We start from the raw sequence: 27,012 nt of genomic DNA, 5'->3' as shown, positions 1-27,012 counted from the left end.
TGGCTGACCACCTGGAAACTAGAGGTACGTATGCAAGCCGTTTTACTAAAAAGGAAAGAGAATGCTATGACAAAAACTTCAAGATTTAGGTAATAAAGTACGCTGCTGCAAGGAAATACAGCATTTCAGAAGTTAATGTGCGGCGGTGGAAACAACAACTCTGCCAAAAATTGCTGCAAGAAATGTTGCATTTCTAATGCATTGGATGGCAGTGAAAATAGTGTCATGTGGGAGAAAGATGAAATTGAAGCTGAAGTCGACAGCAGTGAAGATGATAACAATGAAGATGATGCATCAGCATAATGAAACACTAACAGTTTCCAACAGTTACAGTACCAGCCATATACATAGTTATTTATTTCTGTTTGTACATAAACTGTCAACAGTTTATGTACAAAGTGGTGGTTGAAATCCTTTGTAACATTCATATTTTCAATTTTGTATCTAATTTGTTGGCATGTGTTTAATACAATAAATTTTTTTTTTCCTGAATACATGAGGCTGTAGTTTGGGGGTCGTCTTAGATTCGAGGTCGTCTTAGATTCGGGTATATACGGTATATTGTAAATTAAAGGGAAAAATCTATTGGGAACTGTAAATTGACAGTTTACAAATTTTCACTGCATATTACTTTTTTGTAAAAAAGTCAGTAATTGATGATTGTTTCGAATGATTATTTAGTTCCTTGGTAATAACACTTTCGAGAACTCGCAACTGTTTTAAATTTGAAGCACTTGTTGCAGTATTTGTCTCAGATGTCAAAAAAAATCTTTCAAGAATGTCCAATGCACCATTCACTTCTTTTCTGGATGGGCGTGTCATTTCTTCTTCGGTTGTTTCTTCTGTTGTTTCTTCAACTGAATCTACTTGAGGTGACACATCATTGGTTTGCTCTGCCAGTTAACTGCACGTTTCTAAGGCACTGTTCACATCAACGTAATCTTGGAATGTGGCCTCACATTGAAGGTTTTGTGGAAGTTCCATCCACTCATCCTCACAGCTATCTTGTAGGTCAGGTAGCTGGTGTTCTGCAGTGGGAAACCCTGCCTTTCGGAAGCAGTTTGAAATGGATTTTGCTTCAATGTTGTCCCACGCATAGCACAGGCGCTGCATAGCCTGGAGAATGTTCCATTTCATGCTGGACGTTTTCCCAATTTCCACTTGCCGTAGCAAGTACTGCACAAGCTGGCGTCTGTACATTCGCTTCAGCTGAGAAATAACTCCTTGATCCAGTGGCTGGAGTTTTCTGGTACAATTTGGAGGGAAAAATACAACTTTGATATTTCTCAATTATATGTCATCCAGCTTGTGAGCGGTACAACAATCGAGAAACAGTAGAATTTTTCTATTTTTAGCTCCCATACGAGGATCCAGAGAAAATAACCACTCTCTAAACAAGGAATAAGTCATCCAAGCTTTGGAGTTATTTTTGTAGGTGCAGTATAGGTGCTTAATGTTTTTAAAGCATCGAGGCTTAGAAAATTTCCCAATCACCAGCGGTGTCAATTTCTCTGAACCATCAGAGTTTGCACACAGCAAAACAGTAAATCTCTCCTTACTGGACTTACCTTGATGGCATTTTTTCCTTTTCAGGGCAAGTGTTTTGTCTGGGAGGTTAAAGAAAATGCCTGCTTCGTCAGCATTAAACACATCACTAGGAGAATATCCTGCTGTGAGTGTCTGTAGCTTCACCTGCCATGATTCTAACACAGTTGGATCAACTGATCCTTCTTCGCCTGCAGTCTTCAGAGTACTTAAGTTCCACCGACACTTAAATCTCTGTAGCCAGCCATTTGAAGCCTGGAAATTATTAAATTCCCATTCTTAGAGCCTCATATTTGGCTTTTTCCTGAAGAATCGACCCAGAGATAGGTACATTATTTGACCTACATTCCATTAAAAAATTGAACATTTTCTTTTATAATTCTTCGTTTTTGGAAGTTGTTTGCCGTTTCCTGTCAGCACCATGAATGGCATTTCCTTCCAAATCTATCCTCTCAGAAATAATAGTTGACAGAGTTGAATTCAGGATGTTAAATCTTTTGGCTATGTCGGCCTTTTTCCTTCCTTGGTCAACAGCATACAAAATTTCCAACTTTGTGGTAAGAGGTATTGCATTCCTTTTTTTTTTTTTTTTTCCATTGTCTGAAAAAATCACTGAAGGTTATGTCTTGTCAAAAATTATCGCACGTGGTTTGTCTAACCATAACCTAATTAATCAGGAGAAAAAACTCGTAAAAACTAACCTCTAATCAAGAAAACACGTTAAGTAAAATTTGTTTCATCGAACGTTGAAAACAACTCGAACTGCGATGATTTTTAGGTGAAAAGCACTTCCAAAAATTCTTTATCTCTTATCGGTGTTCACTACATGCAGTGATAAACGAACAAACGATCACACATTTTCACAGAACACTAAATGTTTGTAAAGGAATGCGAAACAAATTTTCCAGCACTGTTTGGAACATTGATTAATCTAAAGTAGAGCTGGGCCGATGCCGATCCCCGATCGTAATAATCGGCCGATTTTGTTAATTTTGCCGATCATAATGATCGGCAAAACGTAGCCGATTATTTGAGCCGATCATTGGTCTCTTACTTCAAACTTATAACATTGAATAATTATTTATACCTAACAACTTTCCATGTTTGTTTACGGTACTTTTCGGGAAGAAAATTTGATTATTCATCGAAAAATAATAGGATTTAATAATTTAAAACTAACCACACACAAAAAAAATATACCAATTAAGTAAACAAATACCGTAAGTTTTATAAACATTGAACAGTTACATACCCAAGTATCAATTTCCACGTATATTTACGGTACTTTCGGTAAAATAATTTTCCATTATACTATTTGCAAAGTTATTTATCATTTACGAACCGAAAACTATGTATTTGTTTACCATTTATGGTTAATATTACCGGAATGGCGAATGGCGACTGTTGTTTAGGTTGGTTACGTGACGCCAGAGATTAGAGTGACACGCGTCGCGCGACGGAATTCGTACGGATTAATGGCGCTAGTAGTCTCGTGGTTAGTAAACAACTACTCTTCGGGAATTCATCTATTTAGGTTTTTCTCGCTAAATATGGCAAATTGAAAGTTTTGTTTAGCGAAATTAATATTCTTATCCTGTTTAGCGGGAAATAGAGCTTAACTTTCTTTTGTATAAAAACCTGGTTGATGAAAAGTTTTGTTTCCCACAGTAGAACCTCGTTAATCCGTGACGCGCTAATACGGGAATCGGATAATCCGGGACGATTTAAAAGTGCAGAAAAAAAGAGAAGCTAAAATTGTCAGCGCTTAAAATTAACGTCACACGGGCCGGCGGCCGGCAAAGCCATCGCGTGGGCCGCCAAACTCTGCAACGCTGTTTGTACCGACCCTTTGTGTGCCCCCCCCCCCCTCCTTTTCAGCTGTCACATTTGTCACTCTTTAAACTTGAGGGGGATGTCCTGACTTCTGCTTCCCGTCTCCCGTTTGTTTGAATGTTGTTTTACGTGCTGCTGAGTTACTTTCCGCCCGCCAACGCACGGCAGGCGCCTGGCGAGTGACGTGTCTGGCTGGCATTCGGCTGGTCGAATGGTGGAGGGGGGTGGGGAGCTACCCAAAATTTATGTGTACAAGGTCAGCACGATCTTATCTTTCTCTCTTCGGCTGTTGTAAATGACCGTGAACTAATGGCTAGGCAGTGACGTATTTTTTTAAGCCGAGACAACAATTCGAAGGCGGCCCTTACCATTAACCGATTATCCGGGTTTATTTATTTATTTATTTTTTACAGAATTTCAATTATCCGGGCATCGGCGGGTCCCAATGAACACGAATAATGGGGAGTTTACTATTTTTATCCATCTGCTGCCAAGGCGCAGTAAGCCTCGGTAGATGTTACGTCACATGACCTTGGCCTTAACCCAGCTGCACGCTGGTGTCTGAGAAGCTTGACAAGACCTTCCGGGCTTACCTGTATAATCTCTAGTCCGTGAAATTTATGATGTCGTGATTTTTAAGTAATCATGTCAATGAAAAGTAGTTTTGTCTGGGAATATTTCACCGTTTATAGTGATCCGTCAAAAGCAACGTGTAATCAGAGGTACTTGAAAGGCTCTAATCGGCTCAGAAGATCGGCAAGATCGGCAGCAGATGATCGGCATCGGCATGATCGGCAAAATAGGTGATCGGCCCAGCTCTAATCTAAAGCGTTTTTTTTTGTTCGTTAATGTTGGTGTTGCAGTTTTATTGCTTGAAGTGCGTTTCAGTACGTCAATAGCTCTATGGTCAACCGTAAGATGGCGGCGGTATTGTTTATTTGCCGAAGAGTAATATATTTACGAAGCAAATTAAAAAAAAGTATTAAGATTCTACATAATATTTTTAAGATACTTCTGTTTTCCTTCGCTATAGCGGGTGTTTTTGGTGGATTTGTGAAAAAAAACTTCGTTATTTAGAGGTACAAATTACATTAGGTTACATAGGGTTTTGGCGGGACGTAACTGCTGTTTCGTTATGGCGAGGATTTCGTTATAAAGGAGTTCGTTATGCGAGGTTTTACTGTATACTGTACAAGAAATAAACCCCTTATGTTTGTTTCACTATATACGTTTTCCAAACTAAGACTATTGTAAAACTTATTTACATAGAAACATATTGTAAGAATACACATACATAACTATATCGGGAACCATAATAGAAATTCAGAGTATTTATTTAAAATTTTGGAATTTACTACATTTCCTCAAATATTTTTCTTTGAATGTTTTTCCTCAAATATAAAATTTTTTAATGCTAAATATTGGATGGTATTTGAGGATTTGATTGGCTCATACCTAATCTTTAAAAAGAGAATGACGCTGCTTGTTTAAATCAAGAACCCAAGCAACATGCTGTCATCAAACCTTGTGGTCTATCTGCGATGACCACAGGCACAGAAGGGAGTGTGCGCTCACCCGCGGCCTCCCACTCGGAGCGGGACAGCGTGCCAACACGGCGATGGCCGCGCTCCATGCACCGCTGCATGTACTGCTCGACGTGCTCATAGTCATCCGGGATCTTCCCCAGAAGTGGGGATTCGTGGAAGGGCGGGTACGTCTGCATGTGTCATAACAACATCCTTCACTACACGAGCAATACAACCCAGTAAACACTCCACACACAATAAGTTTAACACGCTAGCCTTTATTTTTCAACAAACTGAGTGTAGAGAAAAATTTCATAAAAAAATTGAGCAAGGCAGTATACAGTATAGTCCAATCAATTGGAACTGGAGTAGATAAGAGACAGTGAAAACCCTGGTTAACATGAAAATCAAAGCAAAATCAATACAACACAACATACCTACAAAAAATTTATTAAACTATAAAAAAAGTTTCAAACTTATTCACAGCTTAGAAACATTAAAAACACATATAGGTAGATAGAATGGCTCTAACTTAGTAAGTATTAGTAACTCAGCCTGTAATTCTCCCTCTCTGTCAGATGAAGGCCTGATAAATAAAACCAAGTGATGAGGACCCTTAATGCTTTAAACTAGAGCTGGGCAAGATCCCAATTTTTCAGGAAAAAAAGGAAACGTACTTTTCCCGAAACATTAGGCTGAAAATTACTTCTTCCCTGTTTCCTAAATTTATTGCAGCCAGCAGTATACATGACAATGTGCCAATTTTTTCATAAATATTTTAAGAAAGTACTGCATTTTAATGTAAGTCAATACATGTAAATGATTAAAAACACACCATATTCAGCAGTTCAAACTCAAAATCAAAAAAAAAAACATGGCATGAAACCATTTACAGGTACGATCGATCGTAAACAAGCACTTAATTCAGCATTTGAAACATACAACACATAAAGATACCTCACTAACGTCATGAAAAGGTATTGGAACGAATCTGTCCACAATAAAAAAAAATAGGGATTATTTAAATTTTAAAACATGTAAGAACAATATTTATTTGTTTTTTAACATATAGCGGTATAAAAAAAGGTAAACAAACATGAAAAAATCAATAAAAAAAATACGGGAACTATAAACAAAATATGAACATGTTAGTTAAAACAATGTTTAAAAATGATAGTTACGACTGCTCAATGTTCACATAGTATTTACTTACTTGTTGCATTTATCTATGACACTATAACCGTTGCCACTCACAACTCGGGAGCAAAATAAACTATGTTAATGTAAATAAAAATACCAGATTTGAGTGGAAATTTGATGTAAATGTGTTTGTAATACAGTGAAATCTTATTACAACGTACCTAAAAAAACCAACATTTTTAGTATTAATGAAGTTACTTTATACTAAACTGTTACTAAATGTAAAACAACTGGTTGGAACCTGAAAATATATACTTTTAAGAGAGAAATCCTTTATAGTGAGATACTTAATGAGGTTTCGCTACATTGCCAAATGGGTACTGTCACAAATAACTAAAACTAGTGAATAACTAGTTAAAAGTGAACATACAGTAGAAACCCTCTTTTTACAATATTCAAGGGGGTGTCTGAAAATGTTGTAAAATGTGGGAAATGTCAAATAAGTTATTATTTGCTCAGAGAACTGTGATGATATGAAACAAGAGTACCTTTGTGCTTGTTCACATACTTTAAAATGTTCAGTTTTTCATCAATTGAAAATGTTTTCCGTCTTTTACATGCAACCATCTCGATAAAATATGTATAGATAAAAATTCAGTTTATTACACACAGTAGAGACAAAATTTTATGCCAATTGACATTTAAATTGATTAATGACCATGTATTTTTAACGAACGTTGCCAAAGATGAATATCATAAGTATAAACTGTACATAATACTTTATGTATAAGTTACTGATGAACAGTTGGGATTTCTTTACACTATAGCGCTAGCATCACGGTGCTAACCTTTTCTTTAGGCCAGTGTTGGCAACCGGTCAATATCATTTTTAATGGAAGAGCACATTGAAAAATCCAAGAACTACAGCACTAGTGGACCCAACAATATTTGGATTTGGTATTTCACACTTAAGTATTATCTTCATATGGGCACAATGTTCATGAAAACATGGGAATAAGAAATCTATGCAGGTATAGCATTAACAAATAGCATAAATTGTGGGAATCAGATTGTAGGGGCGTTGTAATCAATGGGAATTAATTGCATTGAGTCAAATGAAGTTAAAACAGGACCAAAATAAAATTGTGCAAATAACAGCAAAACATTAAAAGTGAAAAATGTAAAATTGGGGTTCTATTGTATGAGCTAATTTCAGATTTACTCTGCATATTAGACTTTTTGATTTATTTTTTGGGTTATCATAAAATTACTTTTCTGGTATTTTGCAGTTTATTAAAATTACATGCCTCCATCAATTTATAATCACTATATTTGGGCAGAGGCAATAAAAATATCACTATTTTTGAAACTTGTAACCTTGAATAGATCCCATTCTCTTTTCAGCAGAAAATTATTTTTCCAGCCCAAAATTTTTTCAAACCAAAATTCCCTATCCAATCAAGCTCTACTTTAAATCTGTTATGTTAAGCTGTCAAAAGTGATGGTAATTAAAAGAAATAACATTTTTATTTGTACTTCAACTGCTATTAGCTCAAAATAATTAGAACATGGTGCTTTTTTTATTTTACATTACATATACACCACATTTGTTGCAATTATTGAATGATTTTGATCAGTATATACTTAAGTGTATACCGTATTTACTTGCATAATGTCCGCAGTAATTTGGCTACATTTATGACAAAAAAAATGGGGTGCGGATATTATGAGGTGAAGTCCGAAAAAAAAATTTTACATGTTTTGTGTAGAGTAAAAAAATTGTTCTCTCATAATTAGTTTACTAGAACCCTGATTTTAAGTATGCTCACGGTTCTGCGGATTGCATTAGTAAAATCGCTGCTTCGTAAAATTGGCACCCTTCCCTCGGCCCAGTTGAAAAATATTAACGGCGGCACACTACTTCGCAGAGCGCTGGTGACTGGCGACCCTCCGCAGCGGACGTGAGAAATGTGACAGGTGTCAAAATAATTGGGTGCCGGCGATTAGTGGAAGATGCCATTCTTTTTTTTTTCTTCTCTCACTCGCGTGTGCGCTCTTACGTTCAGAAGCCGCAGCCAGCCTACACAAAATAAACACTTTGCGTGAAAAGATATTTTTTTAATCTTTATCTTTCATTGAGATGGCAACTAACGGCACGGGGCAGATGTCTAATGTCTGCATTCGCCGGCACCGGCGAGCCTCCCTCCCTGTCCCTTGCCCACTGTGTGTATAAAAAAGTTACCGGCAGACGTCTGTGCATGCGAGTCCCCTCCTGCCCTGCTTGACTGAAGCGGGCGAAGGAGTGTAGAGCGTGGGAAAGGCTAAGCAGGAATTTTTAACAAACACAAAGCAGAGCCTTGTCTTCCTGACATGTAAGAATTTATGTATGTCCATTCTGTTACAGCTGACGTTTTCTTTACGTTGCGTATCATATCTTACACGAAAACAAAATTAAAGCCTCTCAGCAAATGCGATGTTAGATAAACATGTTGAAAAATTTACATACATTAAAAATTACTACCTAACTTAAATACCTAAAAAAATTGACACTGTAGTAGCACTTACAAAATTTCTACTAGGTATTCTGCATTTTAACAACACTTTACGTCACAAAAAAAAAGACAGTGACTAAAGAATGTAGCAGTCTTGCTCAACAAAGCAGTTCTATTTGACTTCAGACTCGTCGCTGTCACCGTCCTCTGTATCGCTGCTCCCGTCGTCATCGCTATCTTCCCAAATAGCATCATCATCAGTCCCGTCGAGAGCAACGGTGATGCCAGTCTTTTTAAAGATACAAACCCTCTCAGCGACCGCTCCGGAGAAATGAACAACTCAAGGTCAAAGAATTGTTGACAGCGACGGTAAATTTCCATCCCGTTACTGTTACGGAACCTACCTCTGCCATATTTTTAAAGGAAATGTCCCATTATTTTTTTGTTATTCTTACATGAACATTATTGGAAGTATTAAAGCCGACACAAAAATACGCTGTGTGTTAAAATTAACAGATTTTAATGATGTTTCATTTGATTTCGTTTTTTTTTTCTTTTCTGATTTTCACCTTTTGGTCAAAATGTCCAATTTTTTGACGGTTCCCGAGAATGTATTCGTAAAATCACTGCTTTGTTAAATCCGGGGCTCGTGACATCGGGGTTATAGTGTATTTAACTACGGCAAGCAGAAAACGTACATGTAAACTAACCAGTAAAAATAAACTGTCTTTTGACACATTTTCTTTAGAGGTGGCTTGTAGGGCGACGGACTTGTCATGAAGGTTGAAGTGGGTTTAAAGCAAAGCCGTCTAGCATTGTGAGTGACAGCATCCTACCATTGTACGGCTGGTTTCTTAGCGAGTAGCGGTTTGGTGGGGGGAGGGGGGTTTAAATCAACTGAAAATTTCGGAAAACATCTATTACGAGCCCCCCTCTATTACGACCCTATTCCTGGGAACCGTGAGGGGTCGTTTCAGAGAAGTTTGAATGTATTAGTATTACTAAGTAACAGATTTCTCGGTAAAGTTATTAAAAAAAACAAGATTCATGTTACTAGTCTAGATCCTAAATGTGCTTTATTTTATTTTTTAGCATATTCTGAGAATACATCTGTGATTTATGCCTTATTTAATGACAATGTAGTGACAATGCATCCATGTTCATGAATATAAAGTAAGTTTCCCAAATCAGTACACGCTTCATAATTTTTTATAAAATAACGAATTAAAAGTACAATACAGTAGAACCTCGTTAATTCGTGATGCGCTAATTCGGGAATCGGATAATCCGGGACAATTAAAAAGAGCAGAAAAAAAGAAAGGTAAAAATTGTCAGCGCTTAAAATTAACGTCATGCATGCCGCGGGCGGCCGGCAAACACTGCAAGCCATCGCGTGGGCCGCCAAACTCTGCAACGCTGCTTGTACCGACCCTATGTGTCGCCCCCCTTTCATCTGTCACATTTGTCACTCTTTAAACTTGAGGGGGATGTCCTGACTTCTGCTTCCCGTCTCCCTTTGTTTGTTTCCACCCTCCAACGCATGGCAGCGCGCCTGGCGATTGACGTGTCTTGCTGGCATTCGGCTGTACGAAGGTGAAGGGGGAGGGGGGGGGGGGGGCGTGCAAGGTCAGCACGATCTTATCTTTCTCTCTTCCGCTGTTGTAAATGACCGTGAACTAATGGCTTGGCAGTGCTGTATTTTTCTAAGTCGAGCCACTAATTCGAAGACGGCCGGCCCTTACGGTGAACGGATTATCCGGGTTTATTTTTTTTTTACAGGATTTTAATTATCCGGGCATCGGCGGGTGCCAATTATCACAAATAATGGGGAATTTACTATTTTTTATCCATCTCCTGCCAAGGCGCAGTAGGCCTCGGGAGATATTACGTCACATGACCTTGGCCTAACCCAGCTGCACGCCGGTGTCTAAGAAGCTTGACAAGACCTTCCGGGCTTTTAATCGCTAGTCCGTGAAATTCGGTAATCCATGATTATCTCCGTCCCGACCATCACGTATTAACGAGGTTTTACTGTACCTCAATAGGATGTGTTCCAAGGAAAACGTAAACAGGCCAAGTAAATTGTAAGCATTTAAGTTTTTAAAGTACTACATTTACCTCAATATTTTTCATCGAATCCCGAATCTTTTCCCTCGTATTTCGAATCTTTTGAATACTAGAGATTCCGTGGGATTCGAGGATTCGAGGATTCGACCGGCCCATCCCTAAACTAAATACATTTTAAGTACAGTTAAATAAAACTTGAATAAAATTTTAGGATAAAACAACGAAAAATTAAATTTACAAAATTCACATATCACATTTTTTAAATAATAGTTAGAGACAGGTGTTTTTCGCGATGCGCAAAATCGCGAAATATTAACGTAATTAATATGCATAAACTTAAAAACGCGAAATTATCAATTACTTGTAGAAATCACGAAAAAATTAAGAAAAAACACACTGAAAATAGCTAAACGTCCGTATTTTGATGACTCGATAACAGTAGTCGATTATAATCGAATGTTAACGACTTTCGATAGTCTAGGAAGTCGTATTCGTGTTGCGCTATCGCCTCGCCAGAGTCGCCACTCGCCACAGTTTGTTAAAATGGCGTGGATGTAATCGAACGTTTTTGCTCTGTTTCTTTTTGTAAAACGTTGATTTTAAAATGGTTGAGACAGTATTTGACAGGGCGGCGGAGTTTGCGAGCGAAGGATTCTACGTCTTTGACAAAGTGCAAAAAATTCTCATGTGCAAGTACTGCAACGTTAGAATAGAGTGGCAACGGAAAGACACGTGCTTGAAACACATAAAAAAACAGTGCCTCGCATAACAAAAACAAGGAATGTCAACAATCCTGTGCAATAAGGCAAGTTTCGCTGGAATCAGCCTTGTTGACCGCAAAAAAAGCAAAATTTGACAAGAATGAGTTCATTATGTCAACAACTCGAGCTTTTATCGAAGCAAAAATCCCGATTTAAAAACTGGATGACCCGAAACTTCGTCAATGGATGTACAAGTACATTGCAGGTAGGGCGTACGATATTTTAACAGTTTTGTGCATTCTTAAGCAGATAAACAGAACGTTACGAAAATAAATTTTGTTAGGCCTACCTACTCTTGAAATATTCATATAGCTGCGAGTCGTTTTTTTACAGCACTTATTGGAAAAAGTTGATATAACCTAGCCACAGGTAAAAATAGATGTAACTTATTTGTTTTTAGGTTAGGACTTGAGCTTTATTTTTGTCAGTAAATTTTTTTAAACAGTTTCCAGTACTGTGCTTTGTAACATGTTTAGGCCTAGTAAATATATGCATTTTTTAAAACCTGAACAATGTAGACAAAAAAGTTTGTATAAATTGTGCAATAATATATTGTGAATTATCCTACTCGGAATTGTGGTAGGCCTTACAGGTTACAGAGTTTAAAAGGCATACATAGGTCTAGAAAAGTATTAATTTTTGTGGTTTGTATAAGAGAGAGTTACATTTAATTATGTTACAGTAAAAATTTTACAACACATTTTAATTATTCACCACTATTTTTTTTTTTTTTTAAGCGCAGGGAACTTGCCGTCTGCCAGTAGAATACGGAAATGCTCTGCATAGTTGTTGAATTGTTGCTTGTTCTGTGCAAATATTTGGTAAAGTTATGCATGAAACTGTGCAGTTCTACTCTTAAATGACATATTAAACACATTCATGTAGAACTTATATTTATAAACCTCATATTGCAGTTTTAAAATCAACGAAATTTTTGACGAAACTACTGATAAAATAGCGAAAAATATACCGAAATCATCTCGTAAAAAGTAACGAAATTGTGCAAATTTTTTCACTGTGTTTGGAAAGTGCAGCAGATAATTTTTCAAAGAAAAAGCCATCATTAAGCAAGACAAAACTCTTAGATAAGTCATTCAATTTTGAATTGAGTGTGTGTGCCATTGGAATTTTACTACTTTCTAGTGTTAACAGTAAGTTGCAGCACTGTGCACAGTGTTCAACAAGCATTACAGCTTGACAGTGTGTTATGTTGACTTCACATGAAGCCAAAGCCTTGAAATAATTGATTGCAACACATTCTTCCACACTTACAACAAAGCCAACAATGTCATGTAAAAATTCACACAAATACTCTATGCTCTGGAACCAAGAGTTCCATCTGGTTATAACCGGGATAGGGAAAAGTTTAGGTTTGCAACTTTCATCGTTCACATACTTTTCAGTCAAAAATTGCACGTGCATGCTTTCTTTTCCATGTGTTCAAAAACAAGTGTTTGGTTTGTATGACACAGTTGTTCAAATCACTTAACTGTATGGCCCAAATATTTCCTACCAAGTTCAGTTTGTGAGCCCAGCACTGCGTATGAACCAGATCTTCATACATCAAGATTCTGATGGCGTTGATGCACTTACCCATATATCTGGCAGAATCTGAAGTTATCGAAACAATGTTCCCGTAATGAATCCCTAACTTATGAACAACACCTACAATTGCCTGAGAGCATTCAGTAGCATTTGCATTTGCTAGAACTTTAACACCACCAACTAAAAGTTTTTGAACAGACACATCCCCACAGCCAAGCACTTTTATTAGGACTACGAACACACACTGTCCATTTCTATCTGACATTTCATCGCAGAGAATGGAAACTCTCTGATCCATAACAGCTTCTTTAAACCTCTGTTCCTCCTCGCTAATAACCACTGGAACATAGCCTTTCTGTATTCTACTGGCAAACGGCAAGTCCCCAGCGCCTTAAAAAAAAAAATTGTGGTGGATAATTAAAATGTGTTGTAAAATTTTTACTGTAACATAATTAAATGTAACTCTCTCAAAAAACCACAAAAATTAATACTTTTCTAGACCTATGTATGCCTTTTAAACTCTGTAATCTGTAAGACCTACCACAATTCCGAGTATGATAATTCACAATATATTATTGCACAATTTATACAAACTTTTTTGTCTGCAGTGTTCAGGTTTTAAAAAATACATACCGTATATACTCGTGTATAGCGCGCCCTTTTTTCCCCTCAAGTAAAGGAAAAAAATAAGGATGCGCGCTATACACGGGAAAAAAAAAGTGATGGGGTGAGGCTGGGAGGAGGAGTGGAAGTCGTTAACTACCGGGTGACGGGTGACGTTTCTGGCCAGCCCCCACACATACGCACAAGCAACAAGGCCTCTCTTTCACACACACACACACACACACCCGCACGCACGCACGCAACCTGGTCTCTCGCACACACACACACACACGCTCACAACACACACACGCTCACAACACACACACACACGTGCGCGCGCAAGCTCGCACGTCTCTTGTTTATTTTTAGACCTCCCCCTCTACAGAAAGCCAGCGCAGCTACAAAAATAAAAGAGAGAGAGAGAGAGAGAATGTTGTCGCCATTCCCCCTCCCACTTCCTTCGCTTCCTCGTCGCAGCTGCTACCGGTGAGTCATCTAGTCCTCCGCGTCCCGTTCCTGCCTGTCTCCTTCCCTCCCGCCCACGTACCAGTTGTGACGATACAGCGCTTCATTATCTTCCGTCTACACAGCAGAGTTTAAGTATTTTCCTGACGCATCACCACACATCAATTTAAATTATCATTTCTTTCATACGTAATTACTTAACAGGTACCACAAAATTTTAGTAAAATTTATTTACGGGAAAAAAGGTTTTTTTCTTTGGAATTTGTTGCAAAAATCGTGGTGCGCGCTATATACGAGGGCGCGCTATACACGAGTAAATACGGTATATTTACTAGGCCTAAACATGTTACAAAGCACAGTACTGGAAACTGTTTTAAAAAATTTACTGACAAAAATAAAGCTCAAGTCCTAACCTAAAAACAAATAAGTTACATCTATTTTTACCTGTGGCTAGGTTATATCAACTTTTTCCAATAAGTGCTGTAAAAAAACGACTCGCAGCTATATGAATATTTCAAGAGTAGGTAGGCCTAACAAAATTTATTTTCGTAACGTTCTGTTTATCTGCTTAAGAATGCACAAAACTGTTAAAATATTGTACGCCCTACCTGCAATGTACTTGTGCATCCATTGACGAAGTTTCGGGTCATCCAGTTTTTAAATCGGGATTTTTGCTTCGATAAAAGCTCGAGTTGTTGACATAATGAACTCATTCTTGTCAAATTTTGCTTTTTTTGACGTCAACAAGGCTGATTCCTGCGAAACTTGCCTTTTTGCGCAAGATTGTTGACATTCCTTGTTTTTGTTATGCGAGGCACTGTTTTTTTATGTGTTTCAAGCACGTGTCTTTCCGTTGCCACTCTATTCTAACGTTGCAGTACTTGCACATGAGAATTTTTTGCACTTTGTCAAAGACGTAGAATCCTTCGCTCGCAAACTCCGCCGCCCTGTCAAATATTGTCACAACCATTTTAAAATCAACGTTTTACAAAAAGAAACAGAGCAAAAACGTTCGATTACATCCACGCCATTTTAACAAACTGTGGCGAGTGGCGACTCTGGCGAGGCGATAGCGCAACACGAATACGACTTCCTAGACTATCGAAAGTCGTTGACAATCGATTATAATCGACTGCTGTTATCAAGTCATCAAAATACGGACGTTTAGCTATTTTCAGTGTGTTTTTTCTTAATTTTTTTCGTGATTTCTCTAAGTAATTGATAATTTTGCATTTTTAAGTTTATGTATATTAATTTCGTCAATATTTCACAATTTCGCGCATCGCGCAAAACACCTGTCTCTAATCATGTAGCACTGAAATACAAGTTATATCATGGAATCAAGCAGCATTTAACCAAAACTTAATTCAAAGTAATCTTTTAATGTTTGAAATTCAAGGAATGTCGATATTTCTAGACAAAAAAATGTACCAAAGTGCATGTATCAGAAAAATTAATTTATTTTGTTTTATTGTGCATCTCTTATTGAATCACTTTTAAACCACAAATGCTTGCTAATTTATTTTTATTGTTCTTTATGTATCAGTTTCAGACCAATTAATTTATAATAAAAACGTAGCATATAAATTTTACCACTATTTTGGTGAACTATATACAACAAAACATCTTTTGAAGAAATAAAAACAATAACACTGAAATCCTCTGTTTCAAAAATGAAATTGGACTAAAAATAAAACCATAAAATCTTGTCTCTAGCAATAAGGTAATATCTGAATCAAGTGCGAATAAGCTCCAGTAATACATTGATACATAATAGCTTTCAACAAACCTCTAGTGCTTGCATTTTCCCCAACAAAGATCTTCCTTCTTCCTGCTGCTGCTTGTAATATTCACTGAACTTTTTCTTGAACACCAAGCGCAGGCCAAATTTCTCAGCCAATCTAAAAGACAGAATTTTCAGTATCTAAAAACCAACACAAAAAAGGTGCAACAGGTGATAAAGTATTTTAAGACTCTGAAGTCTCCAAATAATCAACTCAAAAATAATAAATCCCATACTTTCCACATATGTTGATACAAAAAATAATTTTATATTTATATTAATAATATAATAAAAATAAACAATAAATTCTCAATAAACTCAAAAGTGAATATCTTAATTTTTTTAGTAATAATAAATTTGAATAACAAAATGTTCTTGAATATGAATATTTAATTCAAATAATAATAGTGAGAGCTCTTCAACTGTAATAAGAATTTTTTTGTGATACATAGTTTTAATGTTAGATTTTAACAATAACTTGTACACGTTTTTCAGTAAAAGCAATGGCTGTTTTAAGCTTATAGTTAAATTCCTAAATTTAACTGAAAAAGATGTAACCACTGTGTATTATGGTCTACTTTATTGCCACTTATAATATTCTAGAGAGAAGGTTCTCCTGCCATTGTAACTTTACAACCAAAATGAGTAGCATTTACATATTTATAATATGCAATAATGACTCTGAACTCAGTATCAATACTCACACCAGGTGATAAGCAACAGCTTCACTGCACTTCCAAAACAATTATTTTAAATTTTAAGTATTTTAAATTAATAATCTAGTATTCATTATATAAAAGTATAAGTATTCAAAACTGAAGAGAGTTAGTATAATAAACTGTCTCAATACTGCAAATTTTAATATTTGTGCAGATTTAATTACCATATTTCCTGGCATATGACCTAATTATTTTGAGCAAGTTTGAAGAGCTCACTCATCTTAAATGATATGGACTCCCTTTTAACCGGTTAACACCCCAGTGAATGAAGCTCAACTGAACTGAACAGGCTAGAGGCTAGAGATGTGTTGCAAAAGGTCCATGAGTCGACATAATCTGAAACTCGTGTCGGCCAGTTAAAAGGTGGCAGATACTTATGCCGCTGTTGTACGGAGATGGATAGACAAGAGCTAACCTTAGAATGAACTGACCAGCTTGAGCCTGTGGTTTTACCCTTGTTTCCTCACTCCCAACCCTCACCTACTGTTGCTCTGTATCTGTTACATTATTTTACTTCACTATATGGGATCTTTTTCTATGCTGCAGAATTTAAAACAAGGAGTTGAGATTGATCTCCCACATGCCCACATGTTGTTCATAAAACTGCTGGTCAACAAGTTCCAGTGGCCTCACGCCTTACTAGAAGGTGCAAATTTATTTTCCAGTTTTCATTACTGAAAAGCAGACCATGTGTCTTACGCAATGTTGTCTCACAAACTGGAAACAACATATTAGTCATAAACCACACTTGTGTTTACTCACTTTATCAAAGTAGGGAAATGAACAAGGAACTCAGGGCAGTCTACAACTCCTTCCAAATGGAAGTCGTACTTTGCTCCAAACAAAGGGATACGCTCAGTGTCGCACTGGAACTCAATCTTGTACAAGTCATTTCCAAACTCTTTCCCGCCGGAGGCTTTCAGGCGATGCCTGTAAAAGAAAAAATCAATCCCCATCAATTTTCAATAAGCAACGCAAGAAAAAATCACATGAACAAAAATACAAATTGTGACTGTCCCCTTACACAATCCCATATGCATCGGGCATGGTGCCAATGAAGAATCCACCGGGACGCAGACATTCCGCAACGTTCCGCAGCATGCACTCAGCCTGGGGCAGGCTCTCAAAACAATAGTGAAATGCAAACTGGCAGCTCACAAGGTCCAACATCATCAACGAGTCCTGGTACCTTTGTTTCAGCTGCGTCTGGAACAATTACAATTAATACCCTTAACAATTTTTCCATAGGACAGTGCTATTCAGAAAGCTGAAGTACGGTGTGAAATCAACACATGAAGAGTAAAGTTCAGAATTGAATAATTTAATTCCATTCACTCTAAAGCCAGATATCAATTACACAGACAAAAGACAATACAAAATTTAAAAAAAAGAAAGACCAACAAATATGAAATACTTTACTGAACTCGTAATGATGTTTACAATTAACTGACATATATACTGAGTTCTACTACGATTTCATACTGCATACTGATTATTAACTTCTCTACTGAGTTCTATCTGGACATAATTCTGAACAACGTTGTTTTTCTATTATGTTGTAGGTTTTTGCAATGTTTTGCACTAAGTCTGGTAGTAACTGCAACTATGTCATACACCGAAGTCACGAAGATAACTAAACTTTGATAAATTGACAAATTCCAAAACATTTTATTTCTCATAAATACCTACACACTGTTGCTTTTTCAAATACAAACCTAGTTTTCTTTTTTTTCTGGTAAATAAATACAGTATACAACTACCAAGGTACAACAACTAAACATGCCATTCAAATAAAAATAAAATGAAGAATCACGTTATCAATAAAGGAGAGAGACAAATGGTAAATTGAAGAATCATTAAGGGAAAGACATAAATATTTTTTACAGAAGCTATTTTTACTGAGCTATTAAAAATACCATTAATTGATATATATATATATTTGCCCACTCAAAATAACATTACCAGTTTTTCAAGTTTGCTTCTAAAGTCATGTCATTGCATGTTTGTCTGGTTTGATATTCATATAAAATATTAAACCTGTTAGCAGTTTTTGCTGGTACCTAATGGATCTTACAAGAATTTTAAATTTACTCTGAGTCGGAAGGAGCAAGTGCCTCTGTAACACCCCCTCAATTAGTCGTTGGGGACTGACGAATAAAAAATAAAAATTCACATTTTGTCTTCCACCAGAAACAAAGTAAACATGGATTAGATGGAAATATAACAGGATCAGGCCAAAATCCAGTTTCCCACATCTAATTTGTGAATTATTTCCATAGATAAATATAATTTTAAATGTTTAATTAATTCTGAGATAAATAATTTTTTTTTTTTACTTTTATAACGGGTTAGCAAAACTAATTATGTATTAATAAGAAATATGGTAGTTGGTTGTTGATATAAATCCATTTATATCAACATTCACTCTCTTTGTTTTTATACATAAAAAAAGAACATTACAATTTCATCATCAAGAAAATAGTTGTTACAAACTAACCTTATAACGATTGCTGGAACCATGGGTATGCAGAAAGTGTGGATACACTCATGAATCATGAGACACATTTCCAGTAACATTCATGCAGAACTGCGAAAAGGGCTTAACATACGGCAATGCTAATTTTTACATACAGAACTTCAACACTGCGGAACTTCATTTTATTTTTTTAATTTGTTTATGAAGCAACATGATTAACAATACTAAAAGAAATTGAAACACACATGTTACATAAATAAATATGAAGAAATACTGTTGACTTTCATACTTGTAAAACCAGACTTCAATTAAACTAAGATAAGTTCCATTTCTTAAAATGTAATTCACATTTTTAATACCACAACTAGTATTTACTATGGTGCAACGTTACACCCGCGAACGGACACTAGCTTGTCTGACCTATGGGTACACGTTCATCAGGGTAGCTTTGCAATATTAGACATTTTTCAATACAAAGGAACAATCCAGAGAACAAGTGGGCAAAACCTCAGGGCTGATGACCATACTGCTCTTATACTAACTATACATTTAATAAATAAAAGTTCTGAACTTATTTATCTTGTAAAAATACACTGACTCACCATAGGCAAATTGATAAACTGAACTTGTACGCACTAGCCACAAATGGCAAAAGGCCAAGTAATATGTTTTAAACACTCTGAAATATGCTTAAAACATTCTTACCAATAATAAGAAAGGAACCGAATTAACGCTTAACATCTCGTTAACATCGGGGTCACTAGAGACAATGGCATGCGATGAGATGGGAACTGACGATTGATGGAACACGTAAGTGGGGGGAAACTAGGAGTACTCTGAAAAAAACCTACTAGCTCACCGCAACATCCAACCTGTTTCGTACTTGCCAAAAATTCTGGTATGAGCCAGAGGGAAATCGAACTCGGATCACTTTGGTGAGTGTTATCTGACCACTTAACCATTGGACTCCCCCCACAAACACTCACCACCATCACCAATTGATACAGAACTAAATTAACAGGCATAAGTACTTGCAACACAATCTAAAATCTAAATTTCCGATGTGTGAAAATGTAAAAGATTACTTGTGTTAATGTAGATGATGTGGGATTAAGTTCATTTATTTATTTTTCTTTGGGTTTAAGTTTTACTTATTTTGATTTTTCTTTTGTAATATGTTATATGTAATACTATTTTCATTAATTTAGAACTAACACAATAAAACTAACACAATGTGGGTCTAGTAAAATCAAACATTTGCAGAGATAGTAGATTTGTTTGACCACAGAAAACAAGGGGGTGCTGCTACCTTTGTGCAGTCAGCAGCGATGAACTCGGCGGAGAAAACGGGGGCGAAGCCGCGCTCCGAGCCACTCCTCGTCACCAGGTCGTTGTAGCGGTTGCGGCACTGCTCAACGGATGTGGCTGCCAGATCCACGCACACCAGGTGCGAGATGTTGCCCCGCCGCCACTTCAGCAGGTCCCCTCCCTTGCCGCAGCACATGTCCATCACTCGCAGCTCACTGTCTCGCCCACGCAGCTGCCACAGCTTGCTCATGAACTCGTCTGCAACAGGCGGCACAGTGGCAACAACTCAACTCCCATTCCAGATGGTTTCCTGAAATTACTCTAGGCAAATAATGGGATGCTTCCTTACTATGATCATGATAATAATTCCTTAATGCTAGTGTCAGAGCATGGTGACCCCTAACAATTCCACAGAGCCTAGGCTGCGGAGTACCTGGGGCTTTCATGACAGGGTAATTCTGCGATGGCTTGCCATTGCCTTTTGCCGTTTGGAGGCAAAGAAATAAAAATTGAGTCTTGGATCCTGGAAATAAATTTTCCACAAGGAGGGTTCCCATACTCTTGCTCTAGACCAGCGGTTCCCAAAATGTGTTCCGTGGAACCCTGAGGTTCCGTGGCAGGGTCACAGGGGTTCCGTGAGTCAGGACGAATGTCATATTCATGTTGACAATATTCAAATAACTTTCTTTAAAAGAGTTGGGTTTCCACCAAAAGAAAAGAGAATTGTACAGTTTCCTGGCCAAAAAAATTGGGAAACACTGCTCTAGACAATTTTCTTAGTTTTTCCAGTTTTACTTCTTCAACCAAAAAATGTTTTCCCTGTCTTATTAATCAATTTTGAAAGATAACACAAATATATTAGATACCTTAAAAATATGTATTGAAACCCTTAACATGTAAAATTTCCATAAAATCTCCTCCCCACACACAGTTTGCCCTCTAATATCAATGCTGTGCCACCAATGCTGCCTGTCTGTAATATAGAATCACTATATTAAAACAAACTTGGAAACAATATATTGTGAGCATGTAAATGACTAGACATTTATTGTGCTTAAAATAACTAACTCAAAACACAGTTGATTCATTAATTGTTCTTATGTTTATTTAATGATAACATAGTGATTAAAATACAGACTGATGTCAAGACATCAAAGAAACACACTAGTATGAAGAAAAAAAAATTATGTTCGGTAATTAACAGTTTTCAACTTTCCTGTTTTTTTACATTTTTCTAAGACATATTTTTCCAATTCCCTGAGTTTTCCCTGTTTTCCAGATTTTCCCTGTCTGTGGGAACCCTCAGAAGTGAACAACCCCAACCTGGCAGGGAATCGAACCTAGGACCTTTGGCTCGCCAGATAGGAGCTCGGACCAATAAGCAAACAGGTCAAACCTCACTCGCTATTTCTAGTCTGCGTCCAAGTGTGCTACCATCTCTGACCACCTCACTGATGTTAAAGCCAAATAAAATAAGAAAACTCTACACTACTAGCTCTACACCAACAATGCAGGCAAGGGTGTGAAAAATTACCTCGCAGCAAGAAGTGTGCTACAATTGTAATTTAGAAATAAACTGTTAAAAATGTACATTACTATCTAATGACTGCAACAAGATTCAGCACTAGGCTGGTTTACAATTTTCTCATGTTGTTACACAGGACAAACAGTAAATATAAGTTTAACAATAAGCATTTTAACTATGCTATGGATCAGCATTGAGAAACTTAAAGAATAAAAATTAATACAAACAATTCAATACATAAAATAAATCAGTTCAAATCAAATCTATACCGCGTATAACCGCAGCTCATGTATTATCATTAGTAATATTCACTGGGTAGGATCTCACTGCCGGTGCGATTGTTCAGTTCCAACAAACTGTTTCTTGTGAAGCAAAGCAATGTAACGTGTTTTGAAAACAGTGTTAGACGTGCTCTGCTGCATGGAGTCTGGTATGTCATCCAAGAAATTACTTGCCAAGTAATTAAATATCTTTTAAAGAAGGTGCTAAGGTTCTTTTGTATCTGAATATTTTTCCTATGCCTGGTGTTATATCCAGTTTTACTAACTGCTTAGAGAGCTTAGAATATAAAAAACTTAGATGTTCTAAAATGTATATTTTTTTAGTTGGGTAAAAAAGTGAAACTGCCATTTATGATACATGTTGAGCCAGTTTGTTAATGTTAGTTTCTGACTAATCTGATTCTGTTCCTGTAAGTTACAAATGTAATGTATGCACACATTTTGCAGTTTCTGAATTGTTAGCATTACAGGACACTTTTATAGGAATTTGATTCTGATGGATCAATTGGTAACATAGATTCAACATCATAGTGACCTAGTTTTTCATAATCATATTTTATTGTTCATAATATTATTATTAATTTTTTATACTTAGATAATTTATTTAGTAAAACTATTTAACTACATTTTTACTAGTTTTCACATTGTTTGCTATGTTAGTATTTGTTTGAATAGATTTTTCACTATTTTATTCACTTGAATGTTGTTGTTAGGATTATATTTTGCATTTGTATTAATTTAGAAGCTTTCATTATGTTTCTAAAACATTGAACAGCGTGTTGATAAAAGGAAGGATGAGATAGATGTGCGACGTTCTGGCGCAGACGAAAACAGTTAACAGTTACAGAGACGTTCTGGTGCTTTCTGTATACATTCTCATGATGGGAAAGCTGAACTCATGCATTTCCCACAGTGGGTATCACATTAGTAGAGTGAGTGAGAGAGAGAGAGAGAGAGGTACAGTAAGAATAAAAACAAATGTAATTCTGTGAAAGATGCAAGGACTTCTGGAAGTTTTTCTTTAATGAAATGTATTATAATTGGTTGCTTTCTGAGAGATATGTTGTGATTGGTCGGTGATATTAATAAATTTGTACGCGACTCCCTCCTTCCTGTGTGGATGAAGGCAGTTGCACCATCTTGCCAGTTCTCTGCTTGATGCAGACTGGCAGTGGCTCACACCAATCAACAATTATGTATTAAGTGACCAACTAAACTTTACAGCTATGGTCCGAGTAAAGCCGAGATGTACATTTTATTTTTACATAAACATGAACTAGAATTTTGTGACTACAGCTCTCAGCCCACTGTAAAAATAAAGAAAAAATGTTATTAGTATTTTTTTTTGTGACAAAATATAATTTAATATTGTATTCTTACTTTGTCATACACAAAATTATGTTTCTTTTTTGCAATGTTAATTTTGCATAGAGAAAGGTTAGTATGTTATTTATACTCAGTTTGTCTATGAACAGTTTTAAGAATAAAATAACTTTTTCTTTCTTCATTTATTTTTTTTAAATTTGTTACATACAAACCAACAGCTTGGGCGGTGGGCATGACATACATAACAATAATATAGCTCTGTTATATATTATTCTGATATATATGTATTATTGTCATATTACTCACACAAATATTAGCGAGTATTCACATATAAGTGATACTGCATACATGTGTGACTTGTTCGTGTTTATGTATTTGTATTTTTTTTTTTTTTGCAGTGATGTGGTCCCTGCATATGAACGGTGCCTGCTTGTTTTCATGCGACTACTTGTAGGTGTTGCCTACCTGCATGGAATGTCTACGTTGTAGGTGGTGCCCACGTGTGAGTAATGCCAACATGCTTGCGGTTTCGGACCACATGCAGTGACTGCTTGCATATGGTGCCTACGTGCATGGATTGTCTATCTTGTAGGTGGTGCCTACCTTTGAGTACTGCTGACATGCTTGAAGTTCCTAGCCACAGGTTGTGAATGATTGTAGGTGTTACCTACCTGTATGAATTGTCTACATTGTAGGTGGTGGCCACCTTCGTGTAGTGCCAACGTCTTTGTGGTTTTTGGCCAGGTGCAGTGACTGCTTGTGGGTTGGTGCCTACCTGCATGGATTGTCTATCTAGTAGGTAGTACCCACCTTCGCGTAACGTCCACTTATTTGTGGTGCCTGGCCACATACAGTAACTGCTTGCGGGTGGTGCCTACCTGCATGGATTGTCTACCTTGTATGTGAGGACCACCTTTGCGTTGTACCAAATAGTTTGTGGTGCCTGGCCATGTGCAATGATTGCATCTCTTGTGTCATTGTGTTTTTTGTGTGTTTGTGCCCACTAATAAAGTTCTTTATGTGTCAATGGGCATACCAAAAATATTAAATAAAAAATTAATTAAAAAAACCACTACCGTACTGTTTTCTTATTATATCCATGTCATCTAATTGTTTGCTTATTCGAGATTGCCCCAGTCCACATTAACTTGGTTAATTAAGACACTACTGTACATTAATTACAATGTGTTTGGTGATTACTTTTTATGTTCTATTGCACAAGTATAGTTTTTACAAATGCTAAGAGAACTTGAACATGGTTATTCATAGCAGGTATCAGAGAATACTAGTATACAGTTTGTGTGTTCTTTCTCTTTTGCACTCTCTCTGACAAACTTATAGGCCCACAGAATGTTCTATGTGAGTTAAAGGGACAATTGCAAAGTGAGATCATGAGAGAGCACATTGAGAGAGCATATTTTAGGCAAATTAAGTCACGCCTTAGCAACGTACATTGCTCATCAGTATCATGAATACAGCCTATGTAATATTATTCATTATCTTTTATAAATGTAAAATATAACACAAATAAATTAATACATCAGTTGTAAAGCATAAAAAATATCACGTATGTACATAGCTTTGTTATGAATTTTAATTTCAGGTAACATTTTTCATGCTAACCTAACAAAGTGCCACCCTGATGATGCTGACTGCAAGGTACAGCAAAATCACCTAACTCCAAACCCATAACAGAGCTTAAACACAAAATGCAAAACTGCCATAAACTAAATTTTACTGACAAAAACTAATCACATGAAACACAACTATATGCATTCAGACATTTACATAATGTTTTGTTTGTTGCAATGTCTGTTCTAGTTAAATTAACTTAAGGCTATGTTTGTTGCAATATCTGTCCTAGTTATCTGATATTAATGCTCTGTTTCACAGGCCATTTTAATTTGTTTCTTTTTATCATCATTACTATTATTTAAGGATTATTTATGAAATTCTAACACAACACCTCCCTTGCATATGTTTTGTCAACAATATTTTCAACAGATATTCAATTCACTAAATATAAAATAATCGGTGAAAAACGCCATGCAAGTGTTCATGATTATCATCATTTGTGCAAACATAGAAATATTAGTGGACAGAAGAACAAATGCAAGGGAAGTACCACGTTCCAATTTCAGAAATAGCCCTCATCTACACTAATATTATAAAGAGGAAAGATTTGTATTTTTGTGTGTATGTTTGTAATGAATAAACTCAAAAACTACTGTGCCGATTTCAAAAAAATTTTCACCATTAGAAAGCTACATTCACCCTGAGTAACATAGGCTATATTTATTGCTAGAAAATATAAGGAATCCTTACTAAAACTTTAGTAACATAACCCAAAGTGTAAAAATAATGCCATAAAACATATTACATCGCATGTGCTGCGAAAACTATTGATGATAGAACAAAAGTATGTCCTACAATATTAAAGAACATATCAATAACTACAAAAAACTTTGCGATAATATATGTCCAACTATTATTGTTATGTCACAATAACCTCTTTTTAAATTTTAAAAGTTGATAGACCATGTTATTCATACTTTTGTTTAAAACGCTTTAATTGTTTTGCCATGGAGGTCGGAATGTCGCCTGGCACAGCTATGCTCGCCACGTGCGCTATGGTTATCTATAGATGATAGGTTTGTTTACGTTTGACGTGGCATGAGGCTCTTTCCCTCTTTATAATCTACACTTCTAGCGGCCGGTCCCGGCTTCGCACGTGTGGACATGATTTTTTTAAATATTTTTTTGTTGTTTCATTTCTATATTTTTTTTAAACACAGTATCACATTATCTATGTATACTTACAATCCGAATTTATTAATCTTTTTTTTATCAAAGTAACTTATTTAATCTTAAGGGAGACATATTACTTAGTATTTTTTTATTGACATTTTTACAACATTTAACATTTTTATCTGATCCTCCCTAATTAAATTTCCTAAGTTTTTTAATTAATATTTTTTGGTGTTTTTTTTTAATTTTTTTGTATTTATTTTAAAGAGTTTTTCTAAGTCATTGTAATTTTTACATTTCTGTAGTTACATTTTTATTTTAAAGCTTTATTTAATTCTATTAGTTCTTACTTTTATTTTACAAAACTTTTACCTTAAAGCTTCACTGTACACTATATTGGCAGTGGTATTTGTAGGTAATAACAAAACATATTGATTTTCAGGAGATCCTACTCGACAACATATAATTGCCCATGACAGAAGCACCATTTTCTTAGGTCGATGCCAACAATCAAAAAAGGTTGTCCCTGTGATTTATTTATCATAAGGGCAAACAATATCTTCACAGGAAACTGTAACCTTTTAAAGGATATAGGCAAATATGTCGGAATCATCGGGATTCGCAGAATGTGAGTGAGCTGTCCGGCCGCGGGCCCAGTGATGATTGTTGCTACAATCACATTGTCTCGTAATTCCTTTATCAAAAGTATTGTGCCATTACAAATACTGGGAGGGCTTAAATTTCTCAATAGCATAATGGGAGTACCTCTTTTTAATTTTAGTTCGTGGGGTGGCAAGCCGGCAGGATTAAGGGAATTATAAATTCTTGTGGGTAGTGCACTGTATCTTCGATGTTGCACACAGTGTTAA

The 27,012-nt window shown here is 36.2% G+C and overlaps 1 protein-coding gene across 3 annotated transcripts in view; it reads right to left on the bottom strand.

The window, feature by feature from the left end:
• The window catches only part of LOC134527378 (mRNA cap guanine-N7 methyltransferase), an 88,893-nt gene that overhangs the window by 22,357 nt on the left and 39,524 nt on the right, over positions 1-27,012 (bottom strand). For all 3 annotated transcript variants that reach the window (XM_063360014.1, XM_063360013.1, XM_063360015.1), the window contains 5 exons: positions 20,265-20,521; positions 17,504-17,685; positions 17,242-17,409; positions 15,767-15,878; positions 4,954-5,095 (listed from right to left, as the gene is read on the bottom strand). In XM_063360014.1, the coding sequence (XP_063216084.1) occupies positions 4,954-5,095; positions 15,767-15,878; positions 17,242-17,409; positions 17,504-17,685; positions 20,265-20,521 (861 nt within the window). The remainder of the gene's footprint in view (positions 1-4,953; positions 5,096-15,766; positions 15,879-17,241; positions 17,410-17,503; positions 17,686-20,264; positions 20,522-27,012) is intronic.

Source organism: Bacillus rossius, chromosome 1, assembly GCF_032445375.1.
Source record: "Bacillus rossius redtenbacheri isolate Brsri chromosome 1, Brsri_v3, whole genome shotgun sequence".
Lineage (NCBI taxonomy): Eukaryota > Metazoa > Arthropoda > Insecta > Phasmatodea > Bacillidae > Bacillus > Bacillus rossius.
Note: the sequence above shows the minus strand (reverse complement) of the source record. Positions and strands in the feature narration are given on the sequence as shown.